This window comes from Perna viridis, chromosome 9 (genome assembly GCF_037379345.1).
Source record: "Perna viridis isolate PV_CMFRI_1.1 ecotype Kerala chromosome 9, ASM3737934v1, whole genome shotgun sequence".
In the NCBI taxonomy this organism is placed as follows: Eukaryota; Metazoa; Mollusca; class Bivalvia; order Mytilida; family Mytilidae; genus Perna; species Perna viridis.
In genome coordinates, this window is record NC_142453.1 from 4,207,610 (window position 1) to 4,226,679 (window position 19,070).

At 31.5% G+C, this 19,070-nt stretch overlaps 1 protein-coding gene across 3 annotated transcripts; it reads right to left on the reverse strand.

Moving 5' to 3' along the window:
• Positions 1-2,777: 2,777 nt before the first annotated feature.
• Positions 2,778-18,539, reverse strand: LOC148606181 (uncharacterized). 3 transcript variants are annotated; one of them, XR_015914877.1, is made up of 7 exons: positions 18,172-18,539; positions 12,056-12,159; positions 10,695-10,757; positions 8,723-8,791; positions 7,493-7,559; positions 4,137-4,202; positions 2,778-3,009 (listed from the first exon to the last, which is right to left on the reverse strand). XR_015914877.1 is itself a non-coding variant. In XM_088543630.1 (7 exons), the coding sequence occupies exons 2-7, from the start codon at positions 12,146-12,148 to the stop codon at positions 2,974-2,976; spliced, it is 399 nt and encodes a 132-aa protein (XP_088399756.1). In that variant the 5' UTR covers positions 12,149-12,159; positions 18,172-18,495; the 3' UTR covers positions 2,778-2,973. The 3 variants fall into 3 exon arrangements, 2 of the variants coding, with proteins under 2 accessions (XP_088399756.1, XP_088399757.1); XM_088543630.1 differs by having other exon boundaries at positions 7,488-7,559; positions 18,172-18,495; XM_088543631.1 differs by lacking the exon at positions 8,723-8,791 and having other exon boundaries at positions 7,488-7,559; positions 18,172-18,537.
• Between the last annotated feature and the right edge of the window lie 531 nt (positions 18,540-19,070).

Below are 19,070 nucleotides of genomic sequence, written 5' to 3' on the forward strand. Positions count from 1 at the left end.
AAAACTACATTACGCTTTTTGAGAGTTTGCGCTTAGTTCCTTTAAGAATAGATGTTTCACTGCTTACCAGAGGTAGTACTGATCTTACGTACGAAGAAAATATACTAATTTTGTGAAAATGTCTTCATATCTATTAATATATTAAAAAGATTTCTGATCTAATATTATGAATGTAAAATCAGTGTTGCACAAGAACAGCGCATCCATCCGTCTCCTTTATGTATATCAGTTTGGTACATATATTTCTGATTTAACTTTTTATTTCTTCATGTTTACATTGTACTGTTGCTTTTCGTTTTTCATTGTTTTGTTAAATCTAATTCAAAGCTGTCTTTTTAAATATTTATAATGATCTAATTTATGTATTGTATATTATTGCTGGCAGAAGACTTTATAAGTTGGTAAATTTTATGAACAATTCGGTGTATGTTTGTAAGAAAAGAGAACACTTACCCCACCGGTACATCTGGTCTGTGCTCTCGTTTTTTTTTCAGTGGAATCAGGGTTGTTCATTCACTTCTGTTTCTTTGTTGTGTGTGTGTCTTTTTGTTTGTCTAGTATTCATCCTTGGAATACATTCTTTTCATTTTCGCTCAAACCTTGGTTCCCTTGATTTTCAAAACAGTTCAACCAGATACTGCAGTACAATTTTTGCGTTCTGTATAAGGTAAAAGTCCTTTATTGAAAAAATATCAAGGTAACACTTCGGATTATTAAATTTATTACATACGTCCATTTACGGAGGAAAAAGTGAGTAATTGATAGATTGATATTACCTTAGATTAATATGTCATATATTTCATGCATTTTGGGACGAGAACGATGAAACACTCGAACAGAATTTCCTTTGTACTAGTCCGACATGCTGGAGCGGGTTTTTATTTTGCCAGTTCACAGAAACCTGAGATAAAAGCCAATGGAAATTTGAAGTAAAGATTATTTAATATTTTCAGTATAATATTTAGAAGGTTCTACCTCAAAGTTCAAAAGACTTTGCTGGATTCGACCAAGGATTTGTTGATATCTCAGACACAACTTGCCTACCTGTCTTTGATGCAGATGATTTCAATGATAAATTAAAACATCTTTTTGGATTGACACCCAGAGCAAGACACAACCTTAAGATACGGTGGAATTATCCGTTACCATAGAATACAAACACATATTACACATTAGCCAATTCATTTATTTTATGTCTGCATTTGTCTGCGGGTGGTCAAATAAACTTCTCAAGGCTATGTTCAGACTTTGGTAATATCATCATTACAGAAGTTTTACGGTTTTACGATATCTGATCGCCCGATATGAAGTTTCAATATCCCAGATTAGATAAGATATTATTAGACGTCTTACTGGAATAACTACCCACCGAACTTGACTCCTACCAGCCGGAGTAAGCTAGACCATATAATCCAACACGGTTCTCTATTACAATTATAAATCACACTGCTATCCCAAGAATACGCTGAAATTACACAAAGAGTTGAATGTTTGTCGATTATTTTATTGAATTTTACATGGCTGTAGATATTAAAATCTATTTTCTCCTCTTCCTGAAACGGATGTGTTTGATATTGACTGTGCTCTTCTATCAATACATTGGCTTTGCGTTAAAAATATTTTAATTTGATTTTGAGTCTATACTTGTTATAAATATATACTGTTCTTAAATTATACGATGACCACAAATATCCATGCACAGGTCCAGCTAAAATAAATATCAAACTCATTTTATCTAATAGTTGTAAACGTCGTGCTATCATGTGAGTGGGTCCAGAGAGATATTCATTTAATTTCTATTGAATTTCTTAAGTACAATTTTGGCCCTATGTTGAATTTTATCGATTTATTGATTTGTAATATCAAGTTCAAGATCTAATTCCGGCGGCATAATATTGATAATGGCGTGTGTGTCATGGTGAATTTTTCTTCCTTTAATCTAATGTTGTCAATATCGGATATTTGTCCACTATTTCAAAGTTGTTTACTGTATTAACATCATGATTCTTAGTTGAAATGAATGATTTCACTCTGGTGTGAATAATTTTCGATGGCACCATTTTGTGAATAGTGTTTAACACGCGTCTGTTAGCTGCATTATTGCTGCTTGATTATGACCAGATTATTCTCACTTGCAATAAGTCATTCCCGGCTTTCTCTCAGAGTTAATATTGCTAGTGCTTTAGTTTTTTGTGTGAAGTCTTGTTTCCCTTATTTTCAGTTTTTTTTAACCTTTTGCACTTGGTTCGCTACATTGTGTCTGAAGATCGTCTCTATTTCCTGTGTTCACGTTGATGCAGTGTTTCTGGATTTTGACGTATTTGAATTATCCCACAACTAACGCTTCTGTAATTTTTTTTCTTTTCTTTTTTTTTTTTTTTTTTTATAAAAAAAGGCTTAACTATTTCTTTTTTAACTATTCACACCGTATATATTGACAAATTGTGTCGATTATATAAACTACAAATGCCTAGAACAAGGACCAAAATTATTTTCTTTACTCAATAGCACTAGGTATTGTGTCAATTCGATGAACTTAATTTGAAATCTGATTATGTTTCATTTTAGCCATTTTGAAATAACATGTGTTCAAATTATTTTTTTCCAATTATTATATGCAGTTTCTAGAATTTTTTTTAATTAATCATCATTAATTGGCATAGAAGTAAAAGTTTAAAATTTAACTCAAAGGGGATATTTAGACATGCTGAGATACCCTTCTAATTTTCCATACAAAACTATCGTAGTTGTCTGTTTTAATGATTTTTATTTTGAAAAAAAAAAATTCATAAATGTGTGAATCATGAAGTAAATTTTACATCCTTAGATATAAAAAAAACTTCATACGCACAGAAACAAATAACTCAAAAAACAGAAATCAAAAGTGACTTTGAATTCTTATGTCCTCAAGAATATATATATTGTGTCCAGCAGACAAGCAGTCATCACTCAGACGAAGGGTGTCATAAATTCTCAAAACAAAAGTTCATATACACAGTACCCAAATACCTGAAGTGAAAGCAATTTACATTAATCAAGGGTTTGACACCATGCTTTAAATTCTGAAATGTAAAACAATTTTCTCTGGCACAAATTATATGATATCGTAAATGTTTGTTCAATGGATATGGATACTTGATGTCGCTTCAAGTGAGACTTTATTTTTTCAAGTGATTAAGTGTTTTGTATGTTTCTCGTCTTTCCTTTTTTTTCAATGTAAATATGTAACTCAATTTTATTCTGCTGTTGCCCCGTGCAGGTCCGGGTGTTAAAAGAATAGGCCTGCAGCAGCGCTAAGCTTGTCGTACAAGGCGACTAAATAGTGCTCAGAAACCTAGCCGGGGGCTAGGCGCTCTGCCCACAGAGCAACTGGGATGTGTGCCCCAGGTGGTGGAATGGGGTACCCCTGGCGTGTTACAAGCTGGGGTTGTCAGGCTATAATACGGAAAACCTAACCGCAAACCATAGTGGTGCACCGTGTTGGGAAAGATGCCACATTCCTCGCACGTTAAAGAACCCTGCTGTGGTATTCGATAGGAGTAGGAACCTTTGGGCTCCGCCACAGGAGGCTAAATTGCCCGAGGTTACCCATCCCCCTTTCTTCCAGCGGCAATCAAAATTTGTCGACCCTATTATCCTTGTGACCCATCCTTTTTTTTTTTTCATTTCATGTACATTTTATCATCCATTTCATGTTCATTGTCTGAATATAGCTGAAATATTGCTGCTCGGATGTTAAACCCTAACAAACAAACAAACAAATTATTCTGCTGTTTGAATTCTGTTTGTATAGATTTTGGTTCCTTAGTTCATGTTTTTTTTCAAGAACATTGCGTTTGCCGATATACGTTGGAATAAGCAAGTCTTATATTCAACTCACGTATTTAATCACAAGTGAAGGTTCATTTAATTGAACATATATTATATCACTACCCTTAATTATTTCAACAGAAGTAATTAAATATAATTTACAAAAGAAAGGCATATTTCCAGTCTCAATAAATTTAAATAGACTTTCATATAAAAGATATTGGTATAACATTTTTAAAACAAGATAATTTATTTTTACATCAAATAAGTTTTGTATCAACAAGTCTTACATTGAAACAAAATGAAGAAAATTATATTATTCTTACCCACATCAATATCCATGGTAATAAAATGAATACATATTTTTCGAACTGTGTTTTAAGTCGCCTCATCTGAAATAGAAATAACTGCAAATAATAACCATCCAGTAAAATGATTGGAAAGGTTTTAACTTTCTTGTCGCAAGGTGGTTTTAATAATTGTTTTCAATTATAAACTGATTTTCACGAGGAATCTTATGCTCTAATTCTAAAACTGCTGGGGACATTACCCCTCAAAACCAATACCAACCTTCTTTTTTGTAATTCAAAACCTTGTGATAGCATTTTATAACAATTAACCAACTAATACTCCAGTTATCGCACGAAAACCAAGTATCTACGGATGACGATGACACGGACGACGACGACAGTGTCATTCCAATATACGGGAGTTTTTTTTTTTTTTTTGCGGTCGTACAAAAAGGAATTAAGACCCTACTGTACATGTAGGTTTGTTATTATCCCACAAACAAGGATATAGGTTTCACTTTGTCAACACATGCATTATCCGTAACTTATCCTATATTAGTAGACCGTCTGACTGTCCAAACCTTTCAATTTGCCTACAACTCTTTCTACATTTATTGTTTAGTCATGGATTCTGCTCTTTTTTGGATCAAATTTAAGATACCGCGTCAATCTTTAAGCAATAAAATATATTTTTCAAGTAATTTATATGCAATTTTTTTTCTGTAGACAATAATGTTGGTTAAAGCCATGTTTAATATTTCATATAAAATGTAAAAGTCATTTTTGCGTTCCCCTTTCTATTTATTTGTTTGTTAAAAAGTGTTCTTCTTATATAAAAAAATATCACCCAACCGATTATTGACGTTCTTCCACGTGAAAAGTAAATTATAGACTGAAGCATGTCTAAAAAACATGATACGATTTGAAAACATCTTTTTCTTTAAAATCACGAATTTTTTGCTAAATATGGGATAAACATTGCGTGAATCCAAAATTTGTGTTCATTTTTTATTAATCATCACAAAATTATGACATAAAAGGATCAAAGAAATGATATGGGTTGAGTAAAAGCGATTTCAAATCGAAATAATTTACTAAATATTGAGTTATCCTCCCTGAATATCCATTTTGACCACACTTGTAATTCAAACATTGGTCAATGTTGCACTAGACATGTTTATGTTCACAGAAGGTAATTGATTAAACATTTATCTATACTCTTCTAGGAAATTGCTTTTGTTTGAAGCACTTAAAAAAAAATGCCATAAATGTTCACATTTTTTTTATAATCACTGAAACGTTTGAATTTTTTAATTGATCATGAAGTTCTATATATTGTAATAAACCGATGAGCTGACAACAGAAAAAACAACAACTATTTTCATAAACATTTTTATAGAAAATCCTGTGGAAAAAGAAATTGAATAAAAGGTTTGAAATTGTCTATTGACTTTTTAGGGATGAGTTCTCACTGTCACATGTACGATATTAGGCATTTTTTTAAAACTAAAATAACATTTCATAGTTCGTTAAAAGAAAATCATTTCATTTCAATAACTTGATATTTAACCTAGATCACGAAATTTGTGTGTCATGCGAAATATGTACTTTTCGATCGGAACTTTCCTACTTTCACTTAGCTGTCAGTCATGCTGTTTGTATCATGTGATCGAATATATAAACAGTTTGTCGCATTGGTACTAATTGTGAACATACCACATTATCATAAGAAAACCAAAGGACAAGTTGAACTTTTCATTTGTACACTATAAAAGTTGCTTTGAATTGCTTTTTAAGTATTTTTGAGTTAACTGTCACCAACTTAAAGGAACCAGTTTTCTTGAAATTAGTACGCGCGTCTGCATATTGACGCTATGTTCCCAACTTAGCGTAAAGTCAAACTCTTCATTTATTAAGCTATTTTTTATAGGATGAAAGTAATAAGTAGTTTTTTATCACCCATCATTTTAACTAATTTTACCTTCAGGAAATGTATTGTGTCTAACTATATCATAAGGGACGCCAGGATTTGTCAGAATTCTTGAGACTGAAGGAATAATTATAATTCCCGGCAGTTATCTCCCACCACAATGAGAATCCACATGCTATGCGTTGTTTACATGTACTTGTTATAAATGACTACATTTGTTCCCGGATATGGTGCTATGAAAACTTGTGGACCAGAATAAAGTTGTTTTCCTTGTTATTATTTATCATAATGATCCTGAGAAATGAGAAAGTAAATAGAAAGAAGCGTCAACCGAACGGGACCGCTACCGTTACAATATATTATGCTACCTGTCAAAGCAAATAATCAAAATATTAAGACCCAAATGATCTGTAAGCTGTTTTTCATTTACCACTGATCATTTTAATGTGTTCTTAAAATTGACCTTTGACCCCATCTAGAGGTCAATAAGGTCATTCTATGACTTAATCAGTACCATGAAAATATGAAATGATATAATGCCTAAGTATACACAAGATACAAGATAAATTGCTTTGAAGCCACATTTACAGCCTTATAGTACCTCCTTTTTTCGTGAAAATTGACACATATTATATCGATGATGACAATATAAAACACCTAACCCACCCACCCCCCCCCCCCCCTCTTCCGTAAAGATACACATTTTTTAATTATGCGTCCCTTGGTCCCTTGCTAAATCGTTTGATTGTTAGCAAGTTTTTACGTATTATGAAAGAATAATCAAAGGAGCCAAGATTCGAATGTTAACCAAAGGATAGAATTCAAAGATAAATATTAGATAGAAAATCACTACGTGTATGAAAATACTCTTCTTTTGAGTCGGTTTATATTTGAATTTCTGTGTTTATTTCTAAGGTACAAATTGCTTTTCAATACATTTATGTCAATCCAAAATTAGCTTTGAGTAATTAAAATAAATTCATGTTCTGAATTTGTAATAAATACTACAATTACTGAATGAATATATTCATCAATAAACTTAACTCTTTTTTTGGTAGTAATGCACCATATCCATAAATATATATACAATGTACTCGAGAAACATTGAAACTGACCGAAACAAAACATATACGTTCAAAAGTGTAGTTATTATCAACAAGTTCAAACTTGATAATAACCAAATAATATTAGTAAGTGGTGTGCAATACAATGCGTTAAAACTGGAGAGTAATGCATACATTGTATAGTGTAAAAGACAAAGTGTAAAAATGCCGCTAAAAAATTTAGAATAGAATTTGACATACCAATAATCTCCAAAATTAAAAAAAGCACTTGTAAACATTATAGATGCCATAAGTGTGAAATCATAGATTATATCTAGTTTATGTACATTCTTTAAATAATATTCTACATATAGTATTGAACATTCTTATTTGTTTTCGGAACAAAAATAATACTTTACGATCCTCTAATTTTCTGTCAAGGTGCTGCATTTTCCTTTCGATATCTTCTATTTTCATGGCCAGTTCCTGCAGTTTAAATATATTTTATTTGCAACAATATGCTACAAAAGGACAAAGAAAAGATTGATTAAAGTTTACTTTTCTATTATGCTAGATTTGAATTAGGAACATAAACAAGTTTCGAAATTGTTCGCAATGCGTATGTTAATGTAAACTCAAAAAACTAAGTTGTTGGCAATGACGGGCTTGCATGTATAGTTCCCACAAATCGTCAAAGTCTTGTACGATTTCTTTATGACTTTTAAATGATTGTTTTAATAAGAGTCGTTTATCTATTATACCGTAGATTTTATTCGCGTTCTACTTGCCGAATATCCTATTTTTCATTTTTAAGCAAGTCACAAGGGTCATTTTGTCATGGACATGGTCTTGTCTGAGCCGGCACAGATTGTATAGGAAACCAAAAGAAACAGGAATCGGACGGCAACCAAAAGAATACATCCTGAGGACAACACACAAATGGAAAAAGTTTGAACCCACATACAAAGAAACAAAATCCAACGAGCAACCTGGCTTTAAACTGGAACGATGGTCCGGAAGCATCGGTAGGGTAAACATCATTTGATTTATTCGAAACACCAACAGAGTGGCTCTTAAGATGCCCATGAAAGACAAAATAGGAGAATAAAAAGGAAAAGTATGACACGATGAACGACTTTGTTCCTGAGGTGAAGATATATACACCATAACGACCAAGATAACATAAACCTGATGTTACGGAAATAAGCCGTTCCAATTATTGTCAGTCTTACATGCATGAAGAAAACATATATTGTATACTCTTTACTGTGTGGTTATTGCCGAGAACCGCTTTATGAAAGACAATTCATAAGACATTCATGTAATGTTGGTTGTGAATTAAACAATCAGACTACTCGCAACATTTCATCGGAGAACGTGACAGAATCCTTCGGCATTCTATCTAGATAGACATTGTACTGATATATTAAATGCCAGTTTAATAACATGACGTGACGCCATAAAAACCCAAATATGAGATCAATCATTATGAAGGTCAACGCACCTTTGCAAGGAAGTGTGCCTTGAATATGGCTAGAATTCATGCGACATAATTTGTGAAAATAATACACGGCGAAGGCAACCGGTGTTTTGCTTTTAAGAAAGATAAATATTTGATGATGAATGAACATTGTTTTAAGTGTAAATACCTTATGTCTTTTGTTATTATTTGTCTCTAAACCTTGGATCATATTTTCATATCTTGTAGTATCTGACAGCTAAAAAAATAACCTCATTTTTAAACGTGAATGAGGTATTCAATACTAAGGAAACTGCATTTACATTTCGTAAAACGCCATCATTTCCAAAATAAGGGGGTCATTGTTACAAACAGTATATTCTGTAGAATCAGACAGTAGTTGAACACACACACACACACAAATTTTTCTATGAAATCTTATTTACAATGTTATCTGAAATGCAGAAAATGGCATTAATTTCCTTTTTAAGGGTCAGAAATTCGAGGCTTGAAATGAAAGGGTAAGGACAAAATTAAATAACTGATCAAATCTAGGTAGTAATCAAAAGGTAAAGTCTAATAACTAATGGCAATATCAGGGCAATAACCGGAAAGTTGGATAACTGCTTTGGTCCTGATTGGTACCGGCATGTTATTCCTATGCACGAGATCCAAAAAGTATTGAACTTTGTGTGGAAGGTGTATCAAATTCAAGATGAAATATTAATTATTTACAAGTTAAAACTACAGAAAAATAATTTGTTGACATTATGAAAATCCATCATTTATAATATGTTCGTCAGAAATAGAATATTTTTCAATCAGATATGGATATCGGAAATAAAACATTTTTAGGCAGCGTATGAGGCGTATTTCTTAAACCTGGTCAAAAGTCTATCTCTAAGGCAACGTTGGTGCCTGAGAAGACATAATAATCGCTACTTGCTCTGACATACATTAACAACTAAGAAATTTAAATACCATATACAAGGCTAGCTGGTATATTACTGCACAAGAAAGGGAAATTTAAAATTTTAAAATCAAAATCGTCTCGTTTGTTATATATTTTTGTACTGAAATAAATACTGTCAAATTCGAGGTGAAGGTCTAAACGAGCTGTGTCAGAAATCTCTTAAGTTTCTAGTTCTCGTGTATAAATAACTGGAAACTGGTCTCAAAATTTAGGATTATTAACGGAGAGAACTTCGTTAATATATCGATAAATGAAATGAAAGGATCTAGGCACTTGAACATTTGTCTTTCACAATATTGTGAAGGAACTCCGATTCATAAGAATAAAAAAAATGATGGGCTAGGAGAAAGGCACAATGAGTGCTCATGGGAATGACGATACTGTGTTGACAAATTAAATTATGATAAGTAAATTCACCAAACTTAAATATAGTACATATTTGCGGACGGTATCAAACCGAAATGGCTAGATCATATGAATCATTTTATACAACGATGAACTAACACTTTAATTATTTTAGTTTTTTCATAAGTACACATCTGCATATTATATCGAACATTACACTTCTAAGTTTGAGTACTGTTTGAACCTTGAACTTATACAAGTTTAGGATAGCTATGTTTGTTTTAGGAGTTATAAAACAAGTTGTTTAAATACTGTTTTCGGGTGATGTCCTCCGTATGATATTTCCCCCAAAATTCTCTGTTCAAACATATCCAACGAAAATGCATGAATATTTTCTTAAATGTCTGAAAAATATGCTTTTGGTGATTAAACATTGCGAGAATTCCATCAACTTGAATTAATTATACTATGACTATGTCTAAAGATCAGATGTGTCCCTTCATGTTTGATTCGCCATAACTTTCTCTCTCCGTTAATTGACTCGATGTTTTTAATGAAACAATAGAGAATGTATACCTTAGTGATTTACCTGATTCATCTACGAGTTAATATTTTGTGCTATATATTTACTTTTAAGTCTTTGTATATTTAATAGGTGTTTGTGCATTCTTGTATTTAGTTGCTGTTTTTCTTTTGTGTATTTCTTTTTTTGTCTTTTTCTTTTTTTTTTTTGATCTTTTAATCTTGTTCTCCTTGATTTATGTCCCGGGCTTTATTTTTTATTTATTTCACTCTTAGAGGACTTGCTTTAAATAAGTCAATTATAAGATTAGAAAATATGTACCTGAATTTCGTTTTCGTTCATTTCAATAAATGCTTTTCGCTTTTCTGCTCTTTCCTCTTGCCACTACAAATTAATATTCTAAAATTATAATACTGATTCTTACATTATCTACCAATATACAAAACAAAAAAAGTCATTTATATTGTCATAATTATGAATGAAAATTCCTAACTAGATAAATATTTATCACTTTCATCACACCGATTTCGTCTTTTCAAAGAGTAATCAAGAGAACCAAGGTTATAGGGTAATCAAAAGATTGCAATCCAGGGACAAAGACCAAGCATGGAAAACAGACATACACAACAAAGACCATAAAGTAAATAAAATCATACATGCAGAGTAACACAAGAAAATGAGCAACTGGGACTCCACTGAAAATGGGAGCATGGACCAAGTGCACCCGTAGAGTAAGCGTCCTCTGCCTTTTTAGAAACACCCGCCGAGTTGCTCGTAAAAAGTCAAGTCCGTGGTAGACAAACGAGGAAAGGAAAACTATGACCCGTTGAATTAATCAGTATCATGGTGCAGATAGATACACCATACCAATCCGCGAGTTCATGATGACGACCATAAAGTAGTATTAGAATAACATACTGTTCAATAGTAAATGAGGAGCAACATCTGAAATCTGCTTGAACCTTGTTTAAGGATTTTCAGTACCAATTGCTTAAATGCTGTTGTTTAAGATTTTAAAAATATAATGATTTCTGTCATGTTCTCTTTTCAAACATTACGAGGACAAATAATGAAAAAGTTGATTATTCAATAACCTTTTTTATATCTAAACGATATACGTCTTTGTTTTTAAGTAACATTCTTTTCTGCTAACAGTAGACTGAAAAAGCATTGTTTGTTCAGTAGGTTTCATACCATGAATCATCCCTCCATGCCAATCATTCCTAGCCAGTGTCTGAATTTTATATAGACTGGCACTTAATTTTAATTTTCATTGTAATAGTGTTGAAAAAACATGTAATATTGTACAGTAAAACAGACGGTGGTATTTTCATGTTTATTCATGCTACAGCCCTAAAAAATACAAAATTTCCATTTACAGTATATATTGTTCTCTCATTCCGTATTATCCATTGGTCCCATTGAAAAAAATTCCTCCTCTTCCACAAGTCTCCATTACATTCTTGTTCATATTATGATGTTATTGACTTTAATAACTTAATATCAGAAAAAATGAAACTATCTTCATGACAAACATTAAAAGATAGCAATAAATAATGCACGCAAAAGTTTCTGAATTTACAGTTATTTGATAAGGGAAAAAAAGCATGTTTAATAAATTATATTTAGACAAATTTAAACATCGATCAATAAGGTGAATTATACATTATGTCGACTATTACCTTCCTGAAAAATTCATCAATCATGGTGTGTAGTGACCATTGTCTAGAAGTAGTATAACTTTCTGGATCATCGTAGGTCCGTAGTGCATCCATACTCTTTATATCTGTAGTAATTTTATGTTAATTAAATGCATGGATTACACACGGATATTAAATTAAATTCATTTCATTTTAAATTTAAATAAATCAACAAAAGTAAAGTGCATGTTCAGATGTTTTAAAGATTAATACAACGCTTATTTCAGTAGACGTTTGATGTTTTCTGCATGTGCTTTAATTTAGCTCAACTCAAATCGGGTAGTTATACCACAAAAAAAAACTGATTTGCTTGTATAAGATACAATTTAATATCATATCAATAAAGTCTACAAACAACCTCATTTAGAAGTTGTCTAAGCCAAGTCCAGATAGTCGATTTAATTATCGTACTTTCTAAAAAAAAACTTTTTTTTAAATTTGGAGAAACATTCAATGCGTTGGACTAGAATAAAAAAACCATTAAAATGAATAACTGACAATGAGAATGTTCAGGCTGAATTCTTCTAGCAGAAGTCATTAAAAAGTCTTTGTCTAATCTAAATTTAAATGAAAGCACCAAATTAAAGATTTTTAGTGAAAAAAAATCATATATACAGTTATAGATGGAATTAAATAAGTGTAAATTCTTGAGTTCATATTGCTTGGACAGATTTTTGGATGATACCTGCTTTTAAAGAGTCTAAAACAATTGCATGAAAGCACACATTGGGGTTGCCCACCGGGATGCTTATTATCTGCCAAAGAAGAGATCAAACAGTTTTTTTTCTTGTATATTAAATACGTTCAATATGATAGTGTCTACATCATCCATTAAGTGACGTTTGATTATGAATTATTTTTTCTAATGTCATATTAGTTTCGGTCTACAACGAGGAACTGCTACCTGCTTGTACATTGCATAAAAAAGCACGATAAATTAATTTTTTTCAGTCTTTAGAAATATAACAGTTATAGTGAAACGTTCGCAAAAAGTCGCGTGACTTTGAGGTTTGTCTGTTGACCGAAAATTTCCAAAAAGTATTTTATACTATGAAGCTATATATTCACAATCCTAACTTAGGGCAAAATACATGATATCAGTTTTCAAGATTTTAGGAAAAAAAACTATCGACAACAATTGCATTTTTCATTGACAAAAAGTTAAATTGTACCCATCAGAAATAATAAATTGGGATTCAATGTTGAAAAAAGTCTAATTTTGCACATTTGACGATGTTTACTGGAGGTTAAAAAGTAATTTGGAAATAATTGAATGTACTGGTATATGTAAATTAAAAAGGAAAGTCTGTCGCATGAATCTATTTATATAAAAAAAAGACTGTTTGAATGTCCATTGAGTTTTAGTATTTTTTTCTATATTTAAATTTCAAATGTCTTACACATTTTGAGCTCATTGATATTCCATGCAATTTTGCTCAAAGAAGTTATAGATTTACTTTTAACAGTGATAGAGGGCTGTGAAGCAAATTTGCCTAAAGTTATAACGGATACGGCCTCTTCGTATTAACAAATTCAGACGACGTCATTTCTTTTAAGCAATATAAATTAAGAATTTTTCACGTCTTAATTTCTAAAATCATAGTACAATAGCTACATGCCGCTCGTATGACCGGTGTATTAATTAATTTATAGGCACTGCCCTGGGGTGTAATAATCCTAGAGACTTCCTGTGTAGTAAGAACTTTTCACTTTAAATACGCAATTTAATTTGGCGAAAAATCGATTTAATCGACTTTACAAACTCAAATACATAAGCAATCGGTAACAAAAATATGTGGACTACATGTACATCTAAAACAAACTTTTACATTATAAACATTAAATTAGATTCATTCAAAGGCATTAGCAGCGCTTTTCTGATCGATTTCCCTTTTTCCCTTCGTTAATTGTGCTAGTGGTGCTAGTGGCCAAAATGTAAGACTAAGAATTAAAAATCGATTTGATGGAACCGATATTGTAAACATAAGTATAATGTAGTCTTCGTAAGCCCTATCTCTCAAACTGATTCTAATATTACGACACAAGATATGGCTTACCCAAGATTTATAAAAAGAAAGTTTATGCATGTAAAGTATTTTCCATAAATCGTGAAAAAAGAAACATTATCCAACTAGGAAATATTCAATGAAATTAAACATATTTAATCATGAGTGCTTAAAAGACAATTCCCAACGACCATATGTATAATACTACATGTAATGCTCTTCTATGTTAATATTGTAAATGTTAATATCGTGCTATGAAATTTATATTTGATGCATGACAAAAAAATACTTTCTTCGATCGCGATTTCAGAAGGTTTGTTTTTATCATGCATCAAGGACAAATTTGTACGGTACTTACTACACGTCTTTTTCACCTTTCATTTAGGGTGTAATACTTAATCAAAGGGTTATAAATACGAAAATTATAATACAATGATTACATAAAATAAAATAACAGATAAAAACAATAAATGAAAATGATGGTTAAGTTTTGAAGAAGAAAATTAATATATGATATAAACCCTACTTCCATTATGACACACGTTTACACGAACTTCCACTATGTACTTATGTACTATCAAGTTTTCAGCCTTGTAATGCGTTGATGAACAGGTCAGCATTTAGTTCAATTTGAATAACCGATAACAGTATTGTAATTGAAATACACGAATTAACGTCAATGCGTCGGTTTCACAAAAAAGTCGTAAGTGTGAAATTGATCCTAAATCATGACGTCACAGTGCTATTTTAGTTTATGACGTCATTACTTACGATCAACTTTACACGTACGACTTTTTGTGAATTCGAGACCAGGGCAGTAGCTACTGGTAATAACAGCCCAGGTGTACGGGTAACAATGAAAGGATGATAAAATCCAGTGACACTCTTGGCTGTATCTGTGCTCCCCATTGAAAATGCATTACCTGCTCGGATTTGCAAGAAGCAAAAACTTGATATTTCTTTCAGTAAGTATCATGTAATTTATTTAGTTGATACATGTAGCACGTTGTAATTATTGACAATTTTTCAATTTAAATATTTTCCGTTATTATTACTTTTGTTTTCGGTCTGAAAATTTTGTTTATACAATCAGAAAGCGTTTTTTTTTTAAATTCTGAAATTAAACTATCTCTAAATAACCAAATAGCCAAATCAAATTATATTACTACTTGCAATACACATTCCTAAGAGTGTCTACGTCACAAAAGAGGTATCAAAATTGTGTATTTTATTATGTCTTGTTACAATATAATGTATTGTAAAATAAATATGAACAATGACTTCCGGTATATAGTCGTCAACATCACATTGTGGCATTACATCATTTAACATTAAACACAAAACGTACTGCTTTAAAGGTAGATTTGATGCGTTCAAAACAAAAGTGAAAGAAGAAAATTAGACTATCTGTAGTATGATACTACTTTTCTTCATAATCCTCGTGGACATCCCTTATTCTGTTTGAAACAAATTCTATTTTTACATTTCTGGTAGGGATGTATAAATAAAATATTTAATTTGCTAAAGAAGGCAATAGAAAAATATATCAAAAACCGAAACAACAACCCAAGAAATAACAGAAGGACACCTCACAAAGAACAAATTGTCGTACAAAACAAAACAGAAACTAACAAAACAACAAAACAGTGTATATGTATATACAGGACAAACTAGCAGCACACTCAAACACAAACACAGGGTTATCTCGAGCGGTCTTGAAATATGAGCAATTGTAATACCATAGCTCTTCAATATCAGTAAATGAGGAATGATTTCTTATTGAAGTCGTTTGTTAAATTAAAAACGGACACTCCATCAGGTCGTCATAGTAACGATCTTAGAACGTCTAATATGATGTGTTCTTGTCCCAAAGGTGTTTGCGAAAAAATATAATATTTCTTTTTAAGTTTATGACGATAAAGGAACTTGTCAAACCATTTGCAACATAATATGCATCACATTGAAAGGTATGAATATGGAAAATAAATTTTCATAGCCTTGGATGGGTTAATTGTATTGCGTTTTGAAAGAAATCCTTTTCTAAGTATCTGTAGATACGGTAATGAATTTTCTTTGTAAAAATGAGTAAAATGCATACAAGGTATTTTATTCACACTGACCCTTTGTTGATTATCTATAATTAATGGCATTTTGTGAATGGCTGACTAGAGTTAAGATAAAAAAAAAAGAATGTGTTGATATTTATAATTTAAAAGAAAATAAGATTGTCTCAGTGATGGAACAATATACAGTCAATAAGTAATAGAACACTTGATGACACGGGTTTGTGAAAAATTCAAATTTAGAACATATATAGTTCAGGGTATCACGCTCAAGTTTCACAATTTCTTCGAAATTTGTCTAAAATCATCATTTCACCTATTTCACTTAAACAATGGATAAGAACACTTAACCGAATACTGGTTTCACATTATCATTACCAAACATTGAAACAAAACCTCTAATGTCATATATTTGTTTTTCACAAAGTTAGAATATTCTGCAAACGACAGACACATAATTGTGTTCATAAAATAAACAGTATCAGTGAAATAGAGTTTAATCTAAGTTGCATTGCTCTTCCTTTCCTAATTATAGACAAAACAATAGTAATTGTTAAGAATGAAATTTTCAACGCTTTTTATTCTGAATAAACATACGCAGAGCTACAATGCGAAATGAATAGGAGGCTCCCAGGAGCCTGAATTACTCACTTGGTTGAATTCTGCCTTTCAAAGGCAATAAATTTAACAAGACGTTGTCCAACAATTTTGACTCAAGAAGTCTTTGGTAGGACTTATCATAAGGAGCATTTCAACAATTGAAAGTTTCTTTTATTCTATCATAGTTTTCATGATATTGACTGAAAACTGTAAAAAAGTCATTTTTCCCTGGCAAGGGCGTCAACTCTTACAATGAGTCATCTGACAACTTTCATCCCTGAAAATTTTTGTAGTCCTAAAAATAAGGATCATTTCAGCTACTGAAAGAATTTGGCTAAACCTAACGGTTTTGGAGATATATGCATAGACTACTGTCTGACCCCTATGTTCTATTTTTAGTAACGGCGGCAATGAATTTTGACGAATGAAAAAAATCCCGTACGCCATTCTTTTGATTACCGCTATAACCTTGGTTCCCTTGATTACTCTTCCACATCAGTTATATGCAGGATACTCCAAGGAACATTAATACCAAGTTTGGTTATAATTAGTCAAATCGTTTCCGAGGAGAAGATTTTTGAAAGAAATAATATAAAAATAGCTAAAATCGTGGAAAAAGGACAATAACTCCAACATGACTTAACGAATTACAACCAAAATTTGAACACAGATAGATTTTATCATGCTGAACACTTCCACAAAGTGTCAGAATTCAGGTAAACTGTTTTGGAGATATATGTGAAAAACTACTGTTGACCCCTATGTTCTATTTTTAGTAACGGCTACAATGTTTTTCGACGAATCAAATATCCCCACATTAGTTCTATGCAAGATACCCCAAGGAACATTTATACCAAGTTTGGTTCTAATTAGTCAAGTCGTTTCCGAAGAGAAGAGTTTTGTATAATTGTTAACGACGACTACCGAAGGCGACGAACGACGACGACAACGTACACCAAGTGATGGCAATAACTCACATGGCTTTTGGCCAGGTGAGCTAAAACGTCTTATGAGAGTTCGTTGTTCATAACTTGTTGTCTGCCATTTTTTAAAATTTATTATTTAATCTCATTTAGAGAAAACAATTGTTTTTGTTGTATGGCTTTTACGATATGTCAGGTATTATATATATATTTATCAAAGATATCTTGCTAATATCTGTTAAACTTTAATCATATTTTGATTAAGTATAGTGTGTATTCCGTTTTGATAAACAGTACTTACTCAAAAGTAATTATATTACTCAAAAAGGCTTTAGAATGATTTAAAATTAGAATTTCTATTTGTTCTTTTTATTTTCCATCCATACAAAAGAAAAGAAAAGAAAAACAAAACATTGAAGTAAAGTGTCATCTCTTTAATGAAAATAATCTACTGTTATCACGTTCGGACAAAATAAACATAAAAATGAATATTAAAAAAAACTTACTTTCACTTTTCTTTAAATAAATATTAATTCCAGAATATTACTTAATCTTTAACCATCGGTAAACCTTTAATCGTTTTATACTCTGAATTCATATGCATAATACAACTTTTCCAAGAAATACTAAAATTATATTGTACTTGAAATACTTTTAAATATCAGGTATTTCATTCACAACTTTGTCATACATTTAAAAATATGAACAAAAATCAACAACACGGTCAAGGTAGTAATTTAATAAACTATGTTCAGTGATTGATAGTACGTTTAATATATACTTAAACGATAAAATGATAAAGAAAACTGTCAATTTAAGCTTGAGTTACATTAACAAAAAATACACTATTTGTCAAGTAATAGGCATGTGGATAACAGTAAAGCGTTCAAGGTAGAGCTTTTAAATGGTATAAACGTCCCACATTTCCATAGTCCCCTCCCTAATTCCCCACCCCTATAGAATCCTCATGGCATATTTCTGATCAAATATTCACATTATAAATTTTATAAATTCTTCAACATTTTAGCCGTTATTGTCAATTAAATTTAATAGATATTTTTATCAATGAATATCTTAAAACTAATTTCTCCATCCTCCCCATTCAAAAGCAGCATCCCCCATATATCATCCTAATACCCCATCCCCATTACCCATTCCCCCACTCCCTATATACCACAGAATGGGTAGCCTTCTCATACAAGTACTGTAGCTGGGTTTTTACAATGCGGGCTCAAATTAGCTTGTTATTTCTCTTGTGCTTCATCCATAATATGTGCATCAACATGCATAATGAATGATTTTTACAAAAAACCTGTAATCATGGCCCAGTTTAACCAAACACTTTTCCTAATACAAAAATACCTCTCATATTATATTGAACATGTCGATGCTATACACGTTTTAA